Consider the following 25,466-nt stretch of genomic DNA (forward strand, 5'->3'; position numbering starts at 1 on the left):
CCATCCACAACTCGATTCCATCACTGGATTCATCTCAAATCCAACCTTCCATCCACAATTCCATTCCATCAATGGATTCATCTCAAATCCAACCTCCCTCCACTTCAATTATATCCATCCAAATATCCATCCAAAATCTCATCAAATGCTGCAAAAGAAGACAAAATTGGGAGTTTTTCTCAGGATCAACCAAACAAACTTCCAACTCGAAACCTCCATGGAGAACCCACTTGACCGCTTTCCTAGAATCGACCCCGGTTCACGTCATCGCCATCGTATTGCTCCTCGTTGATCTCGCCATGGTGGTTCTTGAACTCTCGAAAACTCTAGTTTCTTGTCCCAAAAGCACGAGAATCAACAAGAACGTAGATGTTTGGTACCACTGGGTCGGAATTGGGATATTGGCGATTCTTGCTACCAAGAGCGTGGCACTAGTCGTGGGGTGCGGAAGTTCATTTTTTAGACGACCCGGTTTGGTAGCCGATGGTGTGGTTTTGATCGGAGCGTTGTTATCTGAGGTTTTGATGGAAAGGATTGGGGTCGGGTTGATTGTTGTGGTGAGCTTGTGGCGGGTTTTGAGGGTCGTTGAGAGCGCGTTCGAGCTCAGCGATGAGGCCATTCAAGTGCAGATAACGACTATATTTTGTCAGTTGGAGTTGATTCGGGAAGAAAATGAAAAACTCAACAGGATTATAGCCGAGAAGAACACGATCATCGAAGAACTGCAAGAACAACTAAATCAACGACTTTAGATGCATTCAAACGTATCGAAATATGTTGTAATGATCATCAAATGAACCCGTATTTATGTACATACTTGTAGGATTTACATCTACGTCAAGTAAATGAGACCCGTAATACGTTAAACGACCGATAAAAATCGAAGCGAATAAAAAATGCGTTTGCCGGGAGTCGAACCCGGGTCTATTGCTTGGAAGGCAATTATCCTAACCGTTGGACTACAAACGCTACATGTTTGCTTATGTAGTGTTATATGACTCTATATCGTTGGGCTTGAAGGGTAAGTGGCTAATGCTACATGCACCCTTTTATATCAGAATCAGGTCAAATTATCATTGGGAATGTAAAATAAGTTTTGATTTCGACGTGTGTGTGAGGAGGAAATTAGTAGGCGGAGGTGCATTTAGCAATATATATTATATATGGGTGGATTTAGTAATAAGGTTGGGTTCTAGTGAGAAGGAGAATTAAGGTGATCAATACCATTATCAAGCACAATTCATGGGTGGGTTTGAGATTAAAGGTGATCATGGGTCCGGATCCCTTCTTACACTTCTCACCTATGGACAGACCTACTGTGGTGGTTATGGTAGCACGTGCCACCGTATTATTCCTCCGTCGAAGTGTAAAAAAATTTAGGTTCGTGAAAGGTGCAACCGTATTAATCTGTTGTGTGTCACCGTATGTATTCTGAAACTACAATGAGAACATATTTTATTTGGTAGAGTTGGTTTGCAAGGCTTTTATTTCACCCCAGGCCTAAGTTCGACTCGTGTTAGTGTCATTTTCTTAGTCAAATGGTGTCATCGATTGAAAAAAAATTCCGTATATATGTTTCTTATAGTCAAACGATGCCACCGTTTGAAAAAATTTCTGGGTCTGTCCCTGTTCTCACCTTAACACTCTTTCTTAAACGATCATTCGCCTTTAGCAATATATACTATATATGGGTGCATTTAGTCGACGCTAGTGTTAATAGTAAAAATTAAGGGGTGCGTTAAATGCACCGCCGTATAATAGTAATTTCCTCCAAATATACATCAACAAAAACTCAAGTTTTACATTCTCAATTTATGATTTGACATGACTTTAGCATCAAAGAAGTGCATATAGCAATCCCCAAAATTAAACCCATTTAAGGGTAACATTACATGGGACGCATATTCGTGTAAGTTAACTAAAAACCAAGATCGTTAGACGGCACCATATGACGGAGGTTAAGGGGGCCGTGCCCCCTTACAGAGTCCTAGGGGCGGCGTCTCTATAGATTTCATAAAGGAAAATGACCTTCTTGAAGAATGTGCGACTTTCAAGAGCTTTTGGCTCTAAAGTCTTTGTCATTTCTGTAAACAGTTTGTAACTACTGATTAATTACTTCAGCAATCATTTTCATTTAATGGGGAGGTATTTTATGATTATCCAAGTTTAAAAAGAAACAATTTTTGTCAAAATTGAGATAATAATTTTCGTGATGCCCGGTAGATTTGTGTCGGAATATAACTTACAAAAAGTTCAACAGAATATGTAGAGACGATTAGACAGAATAACAGCATACCTGAAGTGAGTAAATGGGGACTTTCATCAAACACTTGTCGTGCAGTTCATCAATGGCACCCACAACATACAAAATCTGGATCAACATAACATCAAACTAACTTTATATCGAGTCTTAATTACTGAAAATCAGATTTTGACCATAAATGGTGTCTGAAATTACTAACCGGTATCACAAAGGCATAGAAATCGCTGCCGGAGACACTAGACTATCCTTATTTCTTCCACCCAAACAATATCCAAAAGATCCCCAATAATGAGCGATTCCTTGCAGCGTAGCCAAGTACAAAAAAAGAACAAAAACTGAACCTGCAAAAACAATCCATGGCGAGGGAATCTGTTGAAAAATGCGTTTGCCGGGAGTCGAACCCGGGTCTATTGCTTGGAAGGCAATTATCCTAACCGTTGGACTACAAACGCATGGTGTGTGATTAATGGTTGGCTCACAGGTATTTGTAACAAATTGAAACCAGTGATACAAAATTAGATCAAATTGAAAGAGTATTGATATATTGGAACCAGAACCGGAACCGGTTAGAGCGGTTCTTAAATTTTTGGAACCGGAACCGTCGGAAACCGGTTCCGGTTCCGGTTCCGGTTCCGGGGATCCGCTTCCTAAAATATTAAAATTTTGTTATTTAGAAATAAAAAATAAAACATTGCCAAAACACTAAATAAATAAGCAAGAATACAAATTATATAAAATAATGGTTACAAATATTGTTTCACGATTACAAACCATAATAGACTAATAGAAAATGTTTTAAAGTTTAACGATTACATACTATAATGGTAAATGTTTAAAGTTTAACGATTACATACTATGAATCCAAGTGAACACACAATTTGAAAAAATACGAATCATTCTATATGAAGAATGAAAATGACGGCATGCTTTCAAGATGTAAACCTAATATAAATTTGGTATTAAAAAATAATAATAATTTTTTATTGAAAAATACCGGGTACCCGGAAGGTAACGGTTCCAAAAAATTGAGAATCGGAACCGGAACCATTCTCAATCGGTTCCGTATTTTAGGAACCGGAACCGGAACCACTCATATCGGTTCTGGTTCCGGAACCGGCGGTTCCAATGCGGTTCCGGTTCCATAACCGGGTACCCGGTTCCACTGCTCACCCCTAATCATATCTATTAGGTTGAAATTGAGTTAGGGTAATTTGAACTCAACCTGATGTCTTTTTATACTACATATTTAATATGATTGTTAAGTCCTTAATTAATATATGTAAATTAGACATTAGACCAACCGCAAATTAGCTATATTCAAAAATTATATTACAATTTCAACTGTAATTTACTTTCTTATTTGCATGAAATTTCAACTAGTTTTTTGAGTTTATTAGCATTTTCTGTATGATCTTATTTTGATTTTATTTCATTTAAATAAAATGATTAACTAGATTGTAAAATGATGTATCAAAGTTTCAACACGGACAACTCAATCCAACCCGACCTGGTTTTATTTGGGTTGGGTTGAGATTTTCCGAACTGCAAAGCTTGAGTTAGGTTGTTCAAACGCCTTCAACCCAACCAACCTAACTCATGTGGAGCCCTAGTTGGTTAACCTGGATATCCAACCTGCTATGTGAGCTGACTAATCCCATGACGACCACCCACTTCGCGGGTAACCCAGAGTCATCGCACTTGAACCTCCATGGTCACAAGGGGATTTTTATTTCTCCATGGATTCAAACATGAGACCTCCAGACACTTTTGATCTTTGGAACCCAAGCTCAAACCAATCAGACACCCCCCTTGTGGTTTTATACTTTTTTTTAGCTCGCACCTTTGGGAATAGTTCATCAATTTCTTTTTATTTTATTAATCCGTAAAGGGGGTTGCAGTGACTAGGCCCAGACAACTGTTTACCAAAAACACAGGTTTCTGTAAAGTCGTAAGACTATGTATGGAGGCTGACGTCTGCCCAGTATACCGGAAGGTCAAGGGCAATAATCTCTCTATCTTAGATTCCCCATTATGTATCGATATTATTTATTAAAGATAAAATGATGAGATATGCCACAATTCATCAATTACTAAGGATTTTATAAAATATGTAACAATGTAAACACTTAACGGGTAAATGCTTATGGATAAAAGTCATCACTCTCATTTACCTAATCAAACGACATTCTCAGCCATTAAAATGGATTGTTGGCGAGAGTCTTTTACCTGGTAAATGTTTACCGGATAAGAGTCTTGATTCTTGTTGTCCCTCTTACCGGGTAAGATTGTTGGTTCTTATCATGTTCACTCAGTAAGATAACCGACACCCAATAAGGGTTCACTGAAAAGCTCTTTTGTCTCAAAACAACGGTGTTGCCAAGAAAAATAGACCAATCCCGAATATTTGCTTGAGTTGAGCCAAATATCATAAAAATACGTACCAACACAAATAAACAAGATGAGTCCTAAAATTCACCTTTAGATGTTTAATTGCTTGTTTAAAGAAAGTAGACTATGCTACAACTTAGTGATGGTCAAACCGGTCTTGCACGGTCCGAGCCCACCAGAGGACCGGAATTGGAACTGGCCAAGGACCGGTACGGATCGGTTATAGGACCAAAATCTAGGACCGGTTATGCATTTTGGGTGTTTTGCAGGATCATTTATGGCCCGGCCCGGCCCGGCCCGATTTTTCAAATATGTAGCTTTTAATAAATGTAGCCGTTATTTTCAAAAAAACTAATCATTTATGACTCTTTTGGGCATTTTTTTTGTATTTTTTGCCTTCTAAATGCTATATATAAATGTCTTGGTTGAGGGGTTTATATATCAAGTTCTCAATTTGCAAAAAACACAAAAAAAAAAAAAAAACGTTCATAATTCTCGTTTTCTCGTTATATTTTGTGAGACAATATAATTTTAATTATAAAAAACGCATTTTTAAAGTGTATATGAGTGACCCAATTATAAATTTTATAATATATTAAAAATATATATCATTAAAAAAAATTAAGAATATTATTTCTTAATGACCAAGACCGGGACCGGCGGCCCGTAACCGGTTACAATAAAGCTTAACCGGGCTCACCTTTTTTAACCGAAACCAGTTATGTCCAGATTTGTTGAGGGCCAGGACAGATAAGGACCGGCCCGGCCCGGTTTTTGGCCATCACTGCTACAACTTAGTATAAAAAATATACATAAACGGTGACTTATCTGATAGAGAAATTATAACTCATCAAGTTGATGGAAAGAATATCCATTTTCCATAAAAACTATGAAAACAATTTTTATCCTTTAGATCATATCAAATACCTAAAAATCACGGTAGCAATTTTGTAATTTCATGGAAAACTGAGTGCCAATCTAAGGAAGATCAATACGATCAACTATATCAAGGGTAAGGTTCCGATAAGAAGAAAAATTATGGCGAGAAGTGTAAGAAGATATCTCCATCATTGAATCAATCATAATTTTGAATCTAAACACTAATGAGATACAACAAAATGCACCGAATCAATTTCCTTCTAAAACGCAATTAATGAGTATGTATGAAATTAAAAGTGATCAAGGGCTAGATCTCTTCACACGCTTCTCACAATAACTTCTCTTCTCACACAATCATTTTTCTTATATCAAAACAGATCAAATCATGAAATATGTTATGTCTCATGCTTAACTCATAACAAATTTGTTATTAGACGAAACAAGTTCAGTAAATCCCAAATGGAATATATTTTCTCTTCCATAAATACCCATAAATACTTTATCCACTAGGTTGGAATGAGGGCAAAAGTGTCATTTTGTGTTGATCATCCCATTAAGTTCAATCATATAAACCATAAATGGAGAATTACAAAATGTACAAGAGTCTAGAATTAAATGGCAATCAAGAATCAGATAACCATAAGAAAATGAGCAGATCACATATAAGATTTTGAGTAAATTACAATTTTTCACCCTGTAGTTTGTTAATATTTTCAATTTCCATCCCTAATAGTTTAGAAGTTGCGATTTTTGTTTCTATGGTTTACAATTTATTGCTATTTTCGTTCTTGGATTAATTCCTACCTTTAAAGTACAAGGGATCAAACCAGTTGTAAACCACGTGGACCATTGTAAATCATAAGGACAAAAATAGCAATGAATTACAAACCATAGGGACGAAAACCACAATTTCTAAACCACAGGGACAAAAATCACACTTTTTAACAAACCACATGGACAAAAAAACGTAATTTACTCTAAGATTTATAGCAATAATATGCATCAATAATAAAAACGAGATTTGAACAAACACATCATAAAGAAAAATCTTGAATAAAAGCATATGCATTTTATCAAGAATCAAGATAGGGTGTAGAGTGAGGTTCTATTTGTTAGCAGCTTAATAAGCTTAATGGGACTCACAGCTTATTCGATCAACTATACATGATTGTTCGATAGTGGCTTAATGATATAGAAAATGACTTATTCAGTAAGTTTCTAAGGGAGAACTTTATGCAGAAGGCCAAGTCTTTTCCAGACCTACCCCTCCCAATTAAAAAAAACACGCTCCTTCCATCTATGAAAAAACTCTCCCAAACAAAAAACCTTCCCAATCTATACAGAAATAATAATCCACACATACAACTTTATCAATACAGAACTTAAAAGGAAAATCAACCAAACAACTCTGAGTATAACATACCAGGGAAATGAAGATGGCCAAGATTTCGACATTTGCTGAAAGCTAACACAAGATGGTTAAGAATATGGAAACAATATCAAAAGCACCTTTCACACCACAATTTAGTCTTTAAAACATATCCAATATCATCAAGCATGACATAAAGCTCCAACAAAGTAATGATCTCTAGAACAGAGTTTAGAAAATCTTCAAGCACAAAACACACTGAAAAGAAGAACAAGGGTTTTTAAAAAAACCAGTCTTAAAACAGCAAGGAAGGTTGAGATCATGAGCTGGTAAGGCTATGTCAACTTGACCGCATCAAACTCTGGCACCCGTACTGGGACCTGCATTGCCACTCGCTTCAGCACGGGTACTGGAACCAGAGCTGGTACCCTCATCCGTACTGGGTTGGGCACGGGGAACAGCATACAGTGCTATAATAACATTATTTGGATAGACCTGAGAGATTAGAACAAGAAGTGAGTGTACTCCCAATATTATAGTAGAAGCAAGCAGTAAATAGTGTTTATAACTGTATGAGAGAGAGGGGTTCTGTTCCGGTGAGAATGAGAGTTATGGTGAGAAGGGTAAGAAGGGATCTTCCCTTTGGATCAATCCTAATTGAATAGTTCCACTAGATCAACACTAACGAGATCACCGGATCAATTCCCTTCTAAAGCACAATTCATGGGTTGGATTGAGATTAAAAGTGATCAAGGATCCAAATCCCTTCTTACACTTCTCACCTTTAACTCCTATTCTCACATGATCCTTCGGCAGAGAGAGAGAGAGATACCAACGAATGAAGTCCCGAATTATGATTATAGTAGAACAAAAGAGGGGATGATAGGCTACTAGAGTCCTGATTTAGGGTCTGTTTGTTAGCAGCTTAATGAGTTTAATGGGACTCGCAGCTTATTTGGTCAGCTATACATGATCGTTTGGTAGTGGCTTAATGATATAGAAAGTAGCTTATTCAGTAAGCTTCTTTGGGGGCTATATGCAGAAAGCCAAATTCTTTTTTCAAACCTGTTCCTCCCAATTAAAGAACATGTTCCTTCCATCTATGAGAAANGGGGGGGGGGGAGGGGGAGCTTTATGTAGAAAGCTAAGTTTTTTTCTAAACCCTCCCCTCCCCTCCCCTCCCAATTAAAAAACATGTTATTCCATCTATGGGAAAACCCTCCCACACAAAAACCTTCTCAATCTATAAAGAAAGTTTAACCCACACAAACATCTTCATCCATACATGATTTAATAGAAAACCAGCCAAACAACCCCTTAGACTAGGGGACGGTTCGTTGTCTTACCTTCGTTATGTTCCTCTTTACCTACTTTTGATTCTTTGGTGCTCGCTTACTTTTACTCCATTTCAATTTTAGTTTCTAGCCTTTAAACCTTTTTCCCGTGATTCACTTCTTTTTTCTAATTTTCAGCCTTTGCACACACTTTTGCAAGCCGGGGGTCTTCATGTGAATAGTCTACTATCTGGGGTAGAGGACAGCTCTGCGCACATCACCTGAGACCCACCTCGAGATGGGATATACTGTGTTCGTTTTGTCTCATTTGGTTTGATTTTTAGAACCAAAGAGCGAGTACATTAATGAGAAAGGGGGTGGAGGGAGAAAAAAATTGCAACTAAAAGGTCACCAAAAGAGGGCTTGCTGACACAATTCCGATGATCAATAGATGCAAAATATCTAAAGAAAATGGTTACACAATCAGTTCCCATGACTTATACAGTTCATGAAGATCATTAAAAGATTCATAAGAAGTTTGTGCTTCACCTTTTCCAGGCTTCCTACATCACTGAATTTAGACAGGGATAAAATCATTTCCAGAATCAAGAAAATAACTAGACAGTGAGCAAAAAAGATGATATTTTTTTTTCAAACAGTCAACAAACCAATACATTGATGTCTCTAAAGAGACTTGAACTTACAACCTGACGGTTGTAAAGATCCACCGATACCATTGGACCAAACACAACTTAGCAAATATACAAGTATCATATGAAGAAGATTAGTATAGCAAATATACAAGTATCATATGAAATTCGGATCACTTATACGCACTATGCCACTAGACTAAAGATTAACGTCCAAGAGAATTGAAGAGGTGTGTATCTATCCTAATATTAGCAAGTGAAGAAATACGAAATATAATGCTGCTGTATATCTACAAAATTAGCAGATTTACAAGTGGGGTCAACAATAATCAGGAAATATATGGTTGTATTAAGGTGGATATCAAATAGAACACCTTTCACCCACTGTGGTGACATGAATACATGATCACCATTTTATGTATATCGAGTATGGATAGAACTGGCTTATTTTATCCTTTTCTCCTTAGCGGTTCAAAATTCGTTATCTTTTCTTTCTCATTCACTACTCTTTAGACAAATAGATTTAAGATGTTTGTATCAAGGATTCATAGAACAAGTCCTAACACTATAAAGATGAAAGCCTTGTGTGAATATATATATATATATATATATATATATATATATAAATATAACGCATTCCCAATGAAGTCAATACCTGCAGCAATTGTTTAGAATGGATGCATACTACAATGCACATGAAAAGGAAAATGAAATAACTCAATTAGAAGATACCCGAGCACTCCTTGTGGTATCCTCTGCCGGCCTCCTTCTCCTCAGTCTCCTGTGAAAATGGGGAGATACAAGACTTTCTACATATATAGGGTTTCCCAAAAAAACCCGACTCCGGACCAACCACGGTTCATGACACAAAGGCCTCTGATTTGGAATGTAGTTCTTCAATCGTTTTATGCCGTGCACAGCTTCGTACTTTATCACACGTTCAGGTCCAAATATCCCCCAAGATTGCTTCACATTGTAGTTCTTCATCATCCATAAATCATTGGGAAGGTTTTCATATTGAAATGAACATAGACAACCGTTGATAGTCCCCAAACGCATAGATGGGTGGTCAGAAACACGAGACCAGTAACTCACATCATCAGGTTGGGGCACTTCCGCAAACTTCTCCTCGGATAAATTAAAAGAAAGAATTACATTCTTCTTTTTAGATGAAGCATGATATACAACCCAATGAAGCGCCCCCTCGCATAAGATACCAATCCTACTTAGAAAAGTACAATTTATCTCTCCAATAACCTTCCACATATTAGATCTCAAACTAAACACTTGAAAACAGGTGACGTTTTCACCTTTCATAAACCCTAATACAACTTTGTAGTCATCTGTAGATGCATCATAACCAAATCCCCAGCACAAAGATCCAAATTTAGGAATTTTGGGATTGCTGAGTGTTTTTACCTCTCTAATAGAAGGATTAACTACTACAATTTCATTACGGGAAGGGGAGACGCATACCAGACCATCAGAAGAACCGAGTAGATGGCAATCATGGAAGTCGAAGAGCTTGCCATCAACTTCAAACTGTTGATACGTATAGAAACAGGCATATTTAGACATAACGATTCTCCTGTCCCCAATTTCTTCATTATTGCGATCACTTTCATAAGAATGCTTGAGATGGGCCTTTATGAAACGAGGGTCCGAGATCAGAGAATGCCAAGACTTGGACACACTCTTGCATCGGATCAGATCCCTCACCTTCAATCTTATCAGTATCTGCTCGACGATTTCCGGCAGAAGATGTGCCATTGGAACCCTAGGTTTGGTGGCAGGGTCTTGGAGGAAAAAAGGGGTGTGTGCCCTAGAATGAAAGATCTCGTTTGATGCTAGATTTATGAATGAATCTAGTAATCGGCAGTCATATATAGACAAAATGGTTCCTAAAGTTTTTACTGGGACATTACTGCTTCGAGATATTTCGTTTACCGTGATGACTTTGAAACTTTACTGCTTAGTGGCTCCAATTAACATTGCATACTTACCAAGGGGGCCAACTACAAAAAGGAACTAGCCAAAGAATCCATGTACATATTCGATCTACAAGCATATTTATGATCGTTTCTCACCAATTGATTCTATAATCTAGACACCGTCAAAATAATACGAGCAGGTTCCATCTACCTATATCTCAACAGCAAGAAAAAAGAATATACACTTACAAACCACCCAGTATCATCACCAAGGTTTGAAGCATTGACAGTCCTCAGTACCAAGTTTCCATAAATTGCCTTTGGCAGGCCAGAATTCCGTTCCTTTGCTAATCGCAATGACTCCATATCAGAAGCTTCTTCATAATCATTGTGCTCTGGACTAGTCAGACTGAAACAAATCATAAAACAGTAAGTTTATTAGTCTCATCAAGATCATCATGATCTTTGATAATTACTTCATTTCCATATTTGAAATCGCAGTTAATGGCTTGCCTTCTTTCTGGACTCAACCTTCTTCCTTCCTATCAAAACCAAATATGGATAATTCATCCTTGTTTAAAACTACATCCTTGTCATCATATCCCTCCACAGGATAAACCCAGAACAACTGATCCTTCAAACTTGAATAGACCAGTTCTGGGTTCCCACCAGTATAACTTTCAACTTGTTTGGCAAACCCAAACTCATTTTTTAGATGTGCAATTTTACTCGTGAGCATCAACCTATTAAGCATCGTCCTTGACATCTCCTATTACCACATCAAGGTCCTTCTCTTTGCCCTGATAGATTCTTTTGCACCACCTTTTCCCAGCAGGAGGACACATCATTTATCATGACACTTCTCATATTGACCTGCCAAATCTAAAATTTAGAGGACTGCCTGCTACCAGCCAAAGAGGTTAAACTTCAGGAATACGGGGTGAACCTGGTCAGATCAATGTCCCTGACACCAGCACGAGTGCATAGTCATGAAAGATGTCAACAGTCTTGAATTTGGATGCTAATTGCAATAGTGCGCCCAGAATTGCGGTAAGACCAAAGATCATAGCCAAAGTTAATCAACTTTAAAAGGGGCTGTAATAAGAAGAAATCTGAGGAACGTCTTGAGGTTTGATGGCCAAGGAAGTGGATGCAGAACTTTTAGAGTCTTCACTTGTCTTCTGCAGCTTAAGTAAGATACACGCAGTGATGCAGAGTTGAGAGAATAGACCTGTTGCTTTTATTGTTGTTGGCAGTGTACCTTTTTGGAGTTCAAAATGGTTACGGATCAAAGATAGTAGTGACCGAGGCCTTGACATGGGATTCAAAGGAACCACAAGGATGTGAAGCAGCAAAAAAGAGTGTTATCTTTAGAAAGGAGTAAAGTTGTCACCTTTTGTGAGCCACACCTTGTTATAGCCTCTTTCAATAACCTTCAAATTCCATAAGAACCTGAAAGAAGAAAAACTGATTTAAGGAGATATTATATATGCATCACTTGATACAACAAAACAAGGCATAGAGGAGTGCGGTGTTCAGACCTGTTTTAAATCCTCCAACAGTGAAAGAGGATGAAGCTGATCCCTCCTGGGAAATTAAATGGGACTTTGTTCTAAATGAGGCAAGTCACACAAAACTATAATAGAACACATAAGCATCACATAATCGAAAGGACAAAGCTTAGCAATTTAGCATTTTACATTGATGTCGAATCATACAAGCAACAAATAAGCACAAAAATCAAATCAAAAGAAACACAAGGCTATTGACCATTAAAACAGATTGGCCATCACATAATCAAATAGAATTGATCATTTGGCTTACTTATGTTAGGGGCCATTTACTAACCCAACTTGGGTAAGAATGCGGTCAGCGTCAGCATTAATCACTTACCAAGTACGAGTCCTTCTCTTAGCTTACCAGGTCAGCATCTCGGTCAGCATCATGGACCGGTAAGTGGGGCTTCATAAACAGCAGCATCTCTGACAAGGTAAGCGCTTCTTACCCGGTAAGAGGCAGTAAGCAGGTAGTAAATAACCCCTGATTTAAGCTATGTAAGTGCTTCACAGATCTCAAATGTTTCTTTACTTCTTAACTGACGAGGAGACCACACAATTAGCAACATACTAATCGGAGCATAAGCAAACAGCCATTCGGCCTAAATGAATATTCCAGGCATTCATGGTTGTAAGAATATTCAGAAATCATAAAGAGGGGTTCAGTCACTTCGCTACATTTTCTAAACATGTCCGTGTTACATCACCCATACTTAAATAGAGGAACTAAAATTCAACTAGATATTTAAAGATGAATAGGAAGAAATTTGACGAAATAACATATAGCCCACCTGGGATCTTCTTCTTAAATAATAATTAGCTCATATAAAGCTATGAATCATAGCTGGAGACAATTATGCAAGGTGGGTATTGACTTTTTTAATGCACTTGTTCAGCAGTTAACCAATCACACTATAACACTACAAGATGGTTGAAGACAACATCAAGCTAAATTTGTGCATAACACTCAAAGCTGGAAGTCAAAATTTGAATACAAATGGTGTTGATAACTCGGAACGTTGTCTATATTAGTGAAGATTATCCATCACATAGATAAACACAATCAAACAGATACTATATAACCAAATGTATTCATGGTTGTAAGCATGAACCGAAGTCACAAAGTGAGGTCAGTAAGTCTCTGTTAATTACCCATACATGAAACAGAATAAAATAGACCTCACTTGGATGTTTAGAGATGATTAGGAAGATGTTAGACACAATTTAGAAGAACCCACCTATGCTATTGTTAGACACAAATGAGGTCCTCTGGAAATTGCTTTATTCTCGGGTCAATTATTAATTCCCGTAGTTCAAAAAGGCAAGCCACAGTTGCTCCTCCATCTATAGAGGCTGATTATGTGGTGGTGAATGTTGCTGCATGTCAGCAATTTGGTTAAGGAGGGTTCTAGGTGACTTGGGTCAAGAGCAAAATGAATCAACTGTTCTTTACTGTGACATTGCTATAATGTTTTATAAAACATCCAGTCTTTCATAGCAGAACTAACCATGTAGAAATTAAGCATCATCTTAAAATCGTGAGTCACAAATCAAAAAAGAAGTTCAGTCTAAGGATGCAGGACTGATCTACATATTGCAGATCTGTTCACCAAGACCTTGATCAGTTAGAACCATGAAGATTTTGGGCAAACATGGGTTCTTCAAATTCGAATGAAGGGAGAGTCTAGGAAGAGTAACTCGATTCTGTGGGAGTTTATTTTTTAGTTTATTATCACCAAATAAGAAGATATGCTTTTGCCTCCCTTAGTGTTTCCTTACTCAACGAATCTTTCTCTTAGCCTCTTCCTTAGGTTTCATCGCCTATTTATAGGTAATCTTCAATATCACTAACAAATTCTCCAACATTCCATACATGAAACAAATAATAACAATATTCAGCAGAATATGTAGAGATGATTAGGCAGAATTAAGACAACTTAACTTATATAAAGCTACGGAAGACAGCCAGAGTAGAGCATATCCAAAGTAAGTGAGTGGGGATTTTCATCAAACACTTGTCCTGCAGTTCATCAATGGCACCCATAACATACAAAATCTGGATCAACATAACATCAAACTAATTTTTTGTGATTACTGAAAATCAGATTTCGACCGTAAATGGTGTTTGAAACTACTGACCTGTATCCCAAGATAATGGAAACCGCTGCCGGAGACACGAAACTAACACTATTTCTTCCACCCAAACCATATCCAAAAAAAACCCACATACCACGTTGTCAAACGCTTCCTTGAAGAAAAATTGAAATACAAAATAAACTGTACCAGCAAAAACAATCCATGGCGATGGAATTTGTTGAAAAAAAAAAGGCAAAAAGTGTATGAAAAATGCGTTTGCCGGGAGTCGAACCCGGGTCTATTGCTTGGAAGGCAATTATCCTAACCGTTGGACTACAAACGCAAGATGACGAACTTGTATTGAAGAATCAAGAAATTAATCTGCAACGTATTTTCATTGTTACCAAAGATTTATAGCACTTATGTAAGGCGTGATTCACGTCATAACATATTATGGGGCTGTTTATTACACGTATAAATTTTTTTATTGGATAAACATGAGAAAGTCAAGAATCTTATCGGGTAAGAGTGATGAAAATGATGGAGAGTCTTACTCGGTGAATAAAGATGACAACTCTTACCCAAATGAACGCTTACCCAGTAAATTGTTGCATTCGATAAAAGGCTCCTAAATTATAGTCATTACGTGCGTTATTTTACAAAGCGTGACTTTTTTCTTTATTTTTTTTATAATTTATTTTTTGTGTATTTTATATTCTTTTAATTTAAAATTTTATTTTTTTAAATATTTATTAATCAAATCACTTGTGATTTTATCAATTTACAAACTTCATAGACTAATGGTTAAAACAATGTTGTAAAAAACCCTTTAGATTATATTTTTTAATATTTGATTACGAATCCTTTATATAATACTAATATATACATATACACACACGCATTCAGATCATCTGAGACCAAATTGTTTTCATGAAACCCATAAAACCACCTAAATAACAATAAACATTAATTGCAAAATATTGTGAAGGTTCGAAGTTTCTTTATCTTCACAAAGTTCTGCTGTGAAGTTTCAGTGTTATTTTGTGGTCACACGGGTCTCACGAAAACATTCTAGTTCACGTGAACCCAACTCTCTCTCTCTCTCTCTCTCTCTCTCTATATATATATATATAAAACAATCAAATATGGTACTATTATTTCATCATAAATTATATACATGTGATACTAAATCAAAGATGAGAACGACTGTTGGTATGATTTTGGTTGTGGGCCAAGTCGTCCTTACACCACTAAGCTCCTTCACATGTATTATCATAGTGATAAGAGTGTTTTTGATGTGATACTATAATATACCAAGACCATCATATGTAATACTAAATCATAAAAGCAAACGACTTTTAGCACGACCTAAGTTGCAGGACAAGTCGTTTCGCTCACCACCTGGTCCGCTCATGTGTACTATCACATGTGATAAATGGTGTTCTCGCGTTTTTGTAAAGTGGATGCATTCGCGTTTGAACCTATCTCTCTCTCTCTCTCTCTCTCTATATATATATATATATATATATGTGTGTGTGTGTGTGTGTGTAGAGGGGGAGGGGGTTAAAGGGAACCTCTAAAAAAATGAAAATTGCATACAAGTAATTTAAATTGTTTATTGTTTTTTATGCATATGTACATGTTATACAAAAGTTTATACCGGACAAATTACTTGTATGCACATGTGCATATCTTTCACATGAACCGGATCCAGCGTGTTTCTCAGTTTTATATTTTCTTTTGGGTTTTCCCTTGAATCTGACCCTGTATATAATTATATATATGACATAAATTTACCGTCTTATATCACGACTTGAAAAACATTGTGTCCTTGCGACGACGTGAAAGGCTTAAAGATCGACCTCGTCATCATATCATTTAGAAATTGGATAAAATATACCCAAAGGATAGAGAAGTTGTTTCCATAAATACACCGAGCATACGTTTCTTCTTTACGATTTTTTTGACAAACAGAGTATGTAATCTTAAACGGCCCACAAAATATGTCAAAAAAAAAAAAAAGTAATGAGCCAAGAAGAGTTATATCATGAATCAACAGTAGGTTGGGATGAGGGCAAAAGTGTCATTTTGTCTTTTGATCATCCTATCAAATACAATCGTATATGGCATAGGAATGAGAACATCTCATTGGGGAATCCGATAAAAACACACACACACACATTGAGTTGTCTTATTTTTTAAGATAAAAAAACGTTGAAAGTCAAAAACATTTGATCAAACAATCATGTATGATGTTGTGAATTTCTTCACATATGAATTTATGAATCTCTATTAAAGCAAAATTTGAAAATATGTGAGATTTAAACATGGACCATTATTGATCCGCGTGTGATGTTTAACATATTTAATTTAAATATCTTATATTAACAGGAAAAATTCCTCGATTCCCCGTTGGATATCCCCGTTTCCTGTCAAGAACAGGAATAAGGATGTGATCATATTTCTTGACGGGGATAGGAACGAAGACGAAGATTGGGATCAGGGACGGGATGGGATCCCGGTAATCATATCAACCACAAAAGGGAAACTACAAGATGCATAAAAAGACAACTTCATCAATCTAGAATTAAATGGCAATCAAGAATCAGGATATGACATCTCAATAAAAGCATATGCATTAATGATAAATCTCCCCAAGATTTATGTATTTATGTATTAAAGACAAAAAAAATGTGACATACTGGTTAAGTCTCAAAACCTCAAGGGGATGGGTAGAAAATCTCATCTACTTTGGATTCAAATCCAGACACTGCCAAAGCACTTGTAGTAATGGAGGTTCACTTGTGATGAATCTCTTTTTAACGGGATAATTTAAATACATCACCTTCTAATAAGTTTAAGAATGCCTCTGTATAAAGTACGTCTTTCCTGGTATAAGAATGACTCAAAGTTTGGACAAAAAGTTGATTACGGGCAGCCCATACCGGCTCCACATGGAACCCACCTTCAAGGACACTAATGTGAGGGGAATTTTGGGGTTCATGAGAGGCTAGCAAGCCCTATTTGTGTTGTATTTGGGCGAAGTCGTCTCGCCCTTTTGTGAACTCAAAGTGGTCAATATATTAAACATTTAAAAGATAATTTGTCAGAAGATTATTCTCTTGAATAACCTGTTATTGCGTGTAGATTTAGTTTGACATACCAAGGAAAAGAAGCTTACCAAGATTTCAATATTTGTTGAAACTAACCACAAGAGTGGTGTCCGATTGGTTTGAACTTGAACTCCAAAGGTCAAAAGTGTCTGAATGTCCTGGGTTCGAATCCAATGGGTAATAAAAATCCCCTTGTGCCCACGGAGATTCAAATACGGTGACTTTGGGCTACCCGAGAAGCGGGTCGTCGCCCTGAGATTAGTCGGCTCACATAGCGGATTGGATATCCAGGTTTATAAAAAAAAAGCATTTGCTGAAACTGCACACAAGATGGTTAAAACTGAATTTATGATAACTAAAGCACTTTTAACACCATAAATCATAATCTTTAAAGCAAAGGGCTTAATACCATCAAGCACAAACACAAGGGTTCAACAAAGTAACAATCTTTATAACACACTTTGAAAATCTTTAAACACACAAAAACCAAGAGCAAGGGTTTTCAAAAGCAGCAAGGAAGGTTAACATGGCAAGGCTCTGTCAACTTGACAGCTTCTACATCATCGAACTCTGTGCACCGGCACCAGAAATGGAACCGTCATCGGCAGGGGGAACATCATACCCGTAATTATTTGAATTCACCTGAGAGATTAGAACAAGAAAGTGAGTGTATGCAATAAACCAAACAAAAAAACCCCATTAAATCTCACACACAGATACATGTGAGAAAACCTAGGATAGTAAGATGTATGCAGACTTTTCTTCTACCACATAAACACCACCAACTTGTAAAAAAAAAAGTAAAAGAAATGAAAAAATCAAACTACAGGTGAGAGTGTATGCCCAATTTCATAGAAGCACTAGGTGAGGATGTGTTTGTTAGCAACTTCATAAGCTTAATGGAACTCACAGCTTATTCGGTCAGCTATATATAACTGTTTGGTAGTGGCTTAATGAAATAGAAGGTGGCTTATTCAGTATGCTTATAAGGGTGAGCTTTATGCAGATTGCCAAGTTTTTTCTGAACTTGCTGCTCCCAATCAAAAAACAGGCTCCATCCATCTATGACATGAAAAAACCCTCTCAAACAAAAACCTTCTCAATCTATACAGATAGATTAATCCACACAGACAACTATATCCATATAGGACTTGTATGAGAGAAAGATACAAGTGAATGAAGTCCCAATTTATGGTTAAAGTAGAACCAAAGAGCGAGTACATTGATGAGAGAGAGAGAGAGATAGTGAGGGTGGAGTAAGGAAAAAAAGAAAAAGAAAAATAGCAACTGATACAATTGCAATGATAAATATTAAACAGATGAATAATATATGAGGGCAATCAAAGAGCTACAACCTAAATGTCGTCTTTAATTCCCTCAAAAGTGAAAACAATTGTTTGTTCCAAACGAAATAGACCCATTATATCACACTCGGAGGTAGGGAACTAGGGCTGAGGGTGGGAGACTGTTTGCTAACAGGCTTAATGGGAATCGCAGCTTATTTGGTCAGCTATATATACTTGTGTCTCAATAGACAGAGAGACTGTTTCCTAGAAGACCCCCGACTTGCAAAAAAGGATAATCTTCATTACTAATGAACTTGAAAGCTGCTATTTCAAGAACTAATAATCAAAAGTATGCTATAAGTTACACAATTAGTTCCTAAGAGCGTATACAATTCACGAGGATCATTAAAAGATCATAAGTTTATGTTTCACCTTTTGCAGGCTTCCTGCACCACTGAATTCAGACATGGACAAAACGCCTTTCCAAAATAAAGAAAATATCAAGACAGTGAACAAGAAAGATGAATTTTTTGAATGGTCAACAAACCGATACATTGAAGTCTCTAGAAAGACTTGAATTCACAACCTAACGGGAGAAAAAGGTATACTTATACCATTGAACCAAACAAAACTTAGATCTTGTTTGCTAACAGGCTTAATGGGACTCGCAGCTTATTCGGTCAGCTATATATGACTGTTTGGTAGTGGCTTAACGATATAGAAAGTGGTTTATTCAATAAGCTTTTAGAGGCAGCTTTATGCAGAAAACCAAGTTTTTTTTTCTAAACATCCCCCTCCAATTAAAAGACATGTTTATTCCATCTATGAAAAAACCCTCCCAAACAAAAACCTTCTAAATCCATACAGACAGATCAATGCACACAGACATCTCAATGCACACAGACATCTTTATGCATACAGGACTTGATGGAAAACCATCCAAACAGCCTAGCAAAATTTGACCAATGGAATGCTCTCTCTAATCTAGTGCGACTGTTTTATGTTTAACAAACATGATTCTGAACTTCAGATCACCTATACGCCTAAACTATAAAATCGTACACTAGCCATCATAAAAAATGATAAGAATCAAACGGCAGAATGAATGCTACACTGTAAGGCACATGAAAAGGAAAATGTAATAACAACAATTAGAACCTACCCGAGAACGCCTCATGGTATTCGCTGCCTGCCTCCTCCTTGGTCTCCTGTGAAAATGGGGAGATACCAGACTTTCTACAAATGTAGAGCTCCCAAGAAACACTGCACTTCGGAGTACATATGGTTCATAGCAAAAAGTATTTTTATTTGGAATGTAATACCTCAATTGTTTTATGGTGTGCACAACTTCGCGCTTAACCTCACGTTCAGATCTAAATATCTCCCAAGACTGCTTCCCGTTGTTCCCCTTCAATACCCATATGTCATTTGGAAGATTTTCATATCGAAATGCGCATAAACAACCTTCGATAGTCCCCAAACGCATACATGATTGTTGACCAAGACGAGACTGGTAGCTCACATCAACAGGTTGGGGGATTTCCACAAACTTCTCCTCGGACAAACTAAAAGAAAGAATTGCATACTTAATTCCAGATGAAGGGCGATATGCAAGCCAATGAAGCGCCCCCTCGCATAAGATACCCATCCTACTTAGGAAAATATAATCTATCCATCCAATAACCTTCCACGTATTAGATCTCAAACTAAACACTTGAAAATACGTTAGTTTCTCACGTATCATAGACCCTAATACAACCTTGTAATCATCTGTGGATGCATCATAACCAAATCCCCAGCACAGATGTCCGGGTTCAGGAATTTGGGGAGTAGTTAGTTTTTTAACTTCTCTAGTTGAAGGATTAACTACTAGAACTTCATTATCGGAAGGGGAGACGCATACCAGACCATCAGAAGATCCGAGCATATGGAGCTTATAAAAGTCATACAACCCTTCATCAACATCAAACGTTTCATAGATATTGAAACCGCGATATTTAGACATAACAATTCTCCTTTCTCCAATTTTTTCATCATTGCGATCACGCTCATAGCTATGCTTTAGATGGGCCTTGATAAAACAAGGGTCAGAGATCAAAGATAACCAAGACTTGCACACAGATTTGCATCGGATCAGATCCCTCACCTTCAATCTTATCAGTATTTGCTCGAGGATTTCCGGCGGAAGATATGCCATCGAAACCCTAGGTTCGGCGATTGGTTCTTGCGAGGAAAAAAAGGGGGGTGTTAGAATGGAAGATTTTTTTTATGCTAGATTTATCAATGAATGGTACTCGTATATAGATAAATCACGGCTCTGGAATTTTTTACTGAAACATTACCGCTTCGAGATATTTCTTTTACCGTGATGACTATGAAACTTTACTACGCGTGCTTGGTGACTCCATTTAACATTACATACTTACCAAGTAAGAGGGCCATTTACAAAAAGGCACTAGCCAAGGAATCCATGAACAAATTCGATCTATAAGCGTAGTTATGATGGTTTTTCACCAATTAATTCTGTAATCTAGAAATCATCATGATAATACGAGCAATTTCCATCTACCTATATCTCAACAGCGTGAAAAAGAACAAAAACTTACAAACCAGCCATTATCATCACCAAGGTTCCAAGCACTGACAGTCCTCAGTACCAAGTTTCCATAGATCGCCTTGGCAGGCCAGAATTCCGTTCCTCTGCTAATTGTTGACACCATATCAGAAGCTTCTTCATCATCATTGTGCTCTGAACTAGAATTGCCAGATATACATACATAATATATAGAAACAAATCAACAAACAATAAGATTATTAGTATCATCAAGATCTTTGATAATTACTTGATTTCCATATTTGAAATGACAGTTAATGGCATTCCTTCTTTCTGGCCTAAGTCTTATCCCTTCCTATCAAAATCCAGTATTGATAATTCATCCTTGTTTTAAAACTATACTGTTGTCATCATATCCCTCCACTGGATAAACACAGACAACTGGCCCTCCAAACTCGAATAGACCAGTTCTGGGTCCCCACCAGTATAACTTTCAACTCATTTGGCAAACCCAAACTCATTTCTTAGATGTGTAATTTTACCAGCGAGCATATGCTTGTTAAGCATCGTCCTTGACTTCTTCCATCACCACATAAAGGTCCTTCTCTTTGCCTTGATGGGTTCTTTTGCAGCAACCTTTTTTCTTGGTGTCTGTTATGAACTAGATAGACTGAACAATTAAAATAAAAGCAATGGGAAAGAAACAGTAGCCAGATGCTTCAATTAACAAGAAAATGATAGGAAACTAGCTATTCTAGAGGCTAGACTCTCCCAAGGACAAACTCAACAATTTTCTTTATACATCCACTCTCCCACCTCACTCCTATTTATCAACAGACTTAATACCAAAACTACCCCTTCTAGAATATGCATCCTATTAATGAGCTTGGGCTTGTAACACAGCACACATCATCTATCTTGACATAATAAAAAATACTTCATCATGTTTCCTCACATTGACCGGTCAAATGCTAGAATTTTGGATTGCCTGCTACCAGCGAAAGAGGTTGGACTTCAGGAATAGTGTGAAGCTGGTCAGATCAAAGTCCCTGACACCTGCATATGTGCATTGCTTTGAGACATATCAACAGTCTTGAATTTGTGGGTCCTGAATTGGGGTAAAGCTAGAGATCATGGCCAAAGTTGATCAGCTTCAAGGAGCTGTAATGAGAAGAAAGCCTTTTTGTCTCACGTTATCCCACCTTGTCCCAATTCTTGTCCCTGTCCCTGTCCCATGTCGCGCCAAACGTGGGATAGTGAGTTCTTGTCCTGTCCCATGACATGCCAAACGTGGGACTGTGAGTTTTGTCCCGTCTTGTCCTGTCCCAAGTACCAAACGCAGCCGTATAATACTGTAAGGGTGAATTGCCTTAGAGGGAGGAACAATTAAATAGGCCACATGCATTTCTTACATCAACTAGTTATACTGTTTTACTGCTCTACGGTTGTTTACCAGCTTCGCACTTCCCCTTATGCTTCTATCGTCCTTGCATAGATTATTTTTTATGTTGTTTATCACGCTTCCTTGTTCTGCTTTCCCAAGCATCTCTTCCTTTCCCAACTTTAGTCTCTAGCCCTCCATTAACTCTTCAATTCTTCATTTTCTCAGACATTTCTTTGGGGTCGCTTAAGATCCCCAATTTTTTTTTTCAAAACCTTCTCCACAAAATTTTTAACAAGCCGGATGACTTCTTAAAATAATCTCTTTACTCCTTGGTGAAGCCACTTTTCTTTGCTATGACGGTAAATCTATTATGATGTTGGCTAAAAATTCAGTCTTTCACAGCAGAACTAAGCATATAGAAATTAAGCATCATTTTATTTGTGACTTACTAAGCAAAAGAGAAGTCGTGTCAGAAGGATGCGAAACTGATCAACAGATTCAAATTGCATTGCATATCCGTTCATCAAGAGCTTAATATGAAGACTTTTATGCAAAACTTGGGCTGTCCAAAGTCAAATGAAGGGGGGGGTGTTGGAGATGATACTCTTCTCTTCTTATTGGGTAAGCACTTACAGCCCAGAATCCCCACCCTCACTTACCTTACCGGTAAGATTCTTGGCCAACAAAATGGATTTTTGGTAAGCTTCTCATTCACGATAACCGCTAACTGGGTAAGAATCTCCACCTCACTTACTGGCTAAGATTCTCGGTGCTTGTCAGATCTTGACATGCCTCTTACCGGGTAAGTTTCTTGGTCTTTGTCATGCTCAACCGTTAAGCATTTGGTAAACAGACCCTTTTTAAGTGTTTTCCTTAGATAGGTTGTATCTCCTGTTTATAGGCTAAGTTTCGTCTTCAATAGAATATGCAGAGCAAGTGTTTTCTCTCTTCTATATCACTAACAAATTCTCCAACACTCCATACATGAAACAAAGGAAAACAAAATTCAGCAGAATATGTATAGACGATTAGGCAGAATTAAGACACTTAACTTATATAAAGCTATGGACAACAGACATAGTAGAGTATATCCAAAGTAAGTGAGTGGGGATTTTCATCAAACACTTGTCCTGCAGTTCATCAATGGCACCCGTAACATACAACATCTGGATCAACATAACATAAAACTAATTTTATATGGAGTCTTGATTACTGAAAGTCAGACTTCGACCGTAAAATAGTGTTTGAATTACTTACAGCCTTACAGGTATCCCAAAAGAATCGAAACCGCTGGCCGGAAACACGAAACTATCCCTAATTCTTCCACCCAAACCATATCCAAAAAATGTCACGTACCAGGTTATCAAACGATTCCTTGGGGAAAATCTTAAGTAGAAAAAATAACTGTATCCATGGCGATGGAATCTGTAAGAAAAAAAGAAGATAACAAATGCGTTTGCCGGGAGTCGAACCCGGGTCTATTGCTTGGAAGGCAATTATCCTAACCGTTGGACTACAAACGCAATATGTCCATTTTTGTAGTGTTCTTTACATAATACTTACGCACTTGGCAAGAAGCTGTACAATCATATCTTAGGGAAAAATTACATAAAAAAATAACCTGTTTCCTATTTTAAGTAATGTACTTTTAAAAAATTCATTTTGGTATCTAAAATATAAATTTTTAAACATTTAAATACCCAAGTAACCAGTTAAAACACTAATGGTTACTATACTGATGCAGCGAGTGATGTGGTAACCAACTCGGTATTATTTGCTAACATTGATATCTTAATCTAACCGGTTAATTGTTCAACATGTTTAACCGGTTAATGTTTCAACCGGTTACCCGAGTACTTAATTGTTTAAAACTTTACATCTTAGGTAACAAAACGAAAGTTTTAAAAGTACATTACTCAAAATATGAATCAAGTTAAAGTACGTTACTTTTTTATGCAATTTGTCATTTTTTAAAAATCAAATAGTATCTCCAACAAGAGAGGTTCTTCCGACATCTCCGACAAACGGAGTTCTTATAAAAAAAAAAAATTACCTTGAGAAAGTACAAAAAATAGGTTCTAATAAGAACAATTGCTTTTATAAATGTGTGCTACATAAACAAACTTTTTCGAGGTTTTAGACGATCCAATTGAGATCGAGTTTATCGACCAAGAGTTGAAGCCTGTAAACAAACATATGAAGTTTGAAAATTCAGGTAACCCAAATTTGGTTAAATGAGCATCGAATTTGAGCTCAAGCAGTATTTTGAAAATATTATTGAAGCTCGACTTGAGCTCAAGCGTAGGATTATTTTCAAGAAAATAACCTCCTATTCGAATCGTATAACCGGTTGCATTATCACATGATTATTACACCTAATGTTGTCGAACCCAAATATGAACCATCTCATGTAAAACTCGATTCGTAGTTGATACCTTGTTGCATGATCACATGATTATCACACCCAAATCAAGGAATAGATCTAACCCTAGCCGAACCAATCGATTATCACACCTAAATTGTGATGAAACTCATTGTCCCACGTTGGTCGGATGCAACATGGGACAGAATTTTGTCCAATCCTGGTCATACCGAACATGAAACATATAACTTGTCTTGTCTAGTATGATCTTGTTTGCATATCAAACACTACCTTACAAACTACTAATAATAACAAGATATTGCATATAAAGAAGTTCTTTTGATTCATCCCCCAAGCCAAGAAGTAAGATGGTTAGGGCAT

The 25,466-nt window shown here is 37.1% G+C and overlaps 3 protein-coding genes and 4 non-coding genes across 11 annotated transcripts; 1 reads left to right on the forward strand and 6 right to left on the reverse strand.

Annotated features, from left to right (window-relative positions):
* The first annotated feature begins 43 nt into the window (after nucleotides 1–43).
* LOC112522277 (voltage-gated hydrogen channel 1) lies at nucleotides 44–752 on the forward strand. Its single transcript, XM_025131400.1, has one exon. The coding sequence runs from the start codon at nucleotides 72–74 to the stop codon at nucleotides 750–752; it is 681 nt and encodes a 226-aa protein (XP_024987168.1). The 5' UTR covers nucleotides 44–71.
* Nucleotides 753–897: 145 nt separating this feature from the next.
* On the reverse strand, nucleotides 898–969 carry TRNAG-UCC. Its single transcript has one exon. It is a non-coding gene; the product is annotated as a tRNA-Gly (tRNA).
* Nucleotides 970–2,643: 1,674 nt separating this feature from the next.
* Nucleotides 2,644–2,715, reverse strand: TRNAG-UCC. Its single transcript has one exon. It is a non-coding gene; the product is annotated as a tRNA-Gly (tRNA).
* Nucleotides 2,716–7,053: 4,338 nt separating this feature from the next.
* Nucleotides 7,054–14,627, reverse strand: LOC112520718 (F-box protein CPR1-like). 4 transcript variants are annotated; one of them, XM_025129211.1, is made up of 6 exons: nucleotides 14,450–14,627; nucleotides 14,253–14,330; nucleotides 12,296–12,341; nucleotides 11,701–12,206; nucleotides 9,556–11,627; nucleotides 7,054–7,394 (listed from the first exon to the last, which is right to left on the reverse strand). In XM_025129211.1, exons 5-6 carry the CDS (start codon nucleotides 10,591–10,593, stop codon nucleotides 7,254–7,256), a joined length of 1,179 nt encoding a protein of 392 aa, XP_024984979.1. In that variant the 5' UTR covers nucleotides 10,594–11,627; nucleotides 11,701–12,206; nucleotides 12,296–12,341; nucleotides 14,253–14,330; nucleotides 14,450–14,627; the 3' UTR covers nucleotides 7,054–7,253. The 4 variants fall into 4 exon arrangements, with proteins under 4 accessions (XP_024984979.1, XP_024984981.1, XP_024984982.1 ...); XM_025129213.1 differs by having other exon boundaries at nucleotides 11,701–11,935; nucleotides 12,016–12,206; nucleotides 12,296–14,330; XM_025129214.1 differs by having other exon boundaries at nucleotides 11,701–11,941; nucleotides 12,016–12,206; nucleotides 12,296–14,330.
* Nucleotides 14,628–14,657: 30 nt separating this feature from the next.
* On the reverse strand, nucleotides 14,658–14,729 carry TRNAG-UCC. The gene has a single exon. It is a non-coding gene; the product is annotated as a tRNA-Gly (tRNA).
* A 3,163-nt stretch (nucleotides 14,730–17,892) lies between these two features.
* Nucleotides 17,893–21,450, reverse strand: LOC112521679 (F-box protein CPR1-like). 2 transcript variants are annotated; one of them, XM_025130671.1, is made up of 3 exons: nucleotides 20,932–21,450; nucleotides 19,948–20,856; nucleotides 17,893–18,141 (listed from the first exon to the last, which is right to left on the reverse strand). In XM_025130671.1, the coding sequence occupies exons 1-3, from the start codon at nucleotides 20,980–20,982 to the stop codon at nucleotides 18,055–18,057; spliced, it is 1,047 nt and encodes a 348-aa protein (XP_024986439.1). In that variant the 5' UTR covers nucleotides 20,983–21,450; the 3' UTR covers nucleotides 17,893–18,054. The 2 variants fall into 2 exon arrangements, with proteins under 2 accessions (XP_024986439.1, XP_024986438.1); XM_025130670.1 differs by having other exon boundaries at nucleotides 19,948–21,450.
* A 2,724-nt stretch (nucleotides 21,451–24,174) lies between these two features.
* On the reverse strand, nucleotides 24,175–24,246 carry TRNAG-UCC. Its single transcript has one exon. It is a non-coding gene; the product is annotated as a tRNA-Gly (tRNA).
* Nucleotides 24,247–25,466: the final 1,220 nt, after the last annotated feature.

This window comes from Cynara cardunculus, assembly GCF_001531365.2.
Source record: "Cynara cardunculus var. scolymus isolate 2C chromosome LG 11, CcrdV1, whole genome shotgun sequence".
Classification (NCBI taxonomy): domain Eukaryota; kingdom Viridiplantae; phylum Streptophyta; class Magnoliopsida; order Asterales; family Asteraceae; genus Cynara; species Cynara cardunculus.

Bases quoted from the DNA above. Each gene is read 5' to 3' on its own strand.
- LOC112522277 (XM_025131400.1), top strand. From the start codon at position 72: ATGGATTCATCTCAAATCCAACCTCCCTCCACTTCAATTATATCCATC.
- LOC112520718 (XM_025129211.1), bottom strand. From the start codon at position 10,593: ATGGCACATCTTCTGCCGGAAATCGTCGAGCAGATACTGATAAGATTG. The intron at 7,395-9,555 runs GTATCTTCTAAT...CTAATCTCTCAG, and splicing joins ATACCACAAGGAGTGCTCGG to GTCTATCCAAATAATGTTAT.
- LOC112521679 (XM_025130670.1), bottom strand. From the start codon at position 20,982: ATGGCATATCTTCCGCCGGAAATCCTCGAGCAAATACTGATAAGATTG. The intron at 18,142-19,947 runs GTAGGTTCTAAT...CTAATCTCTCAG, and splicing joins ATACCATGAGGCGTTCTCGG to GTGAATTCAAATAATTACGG.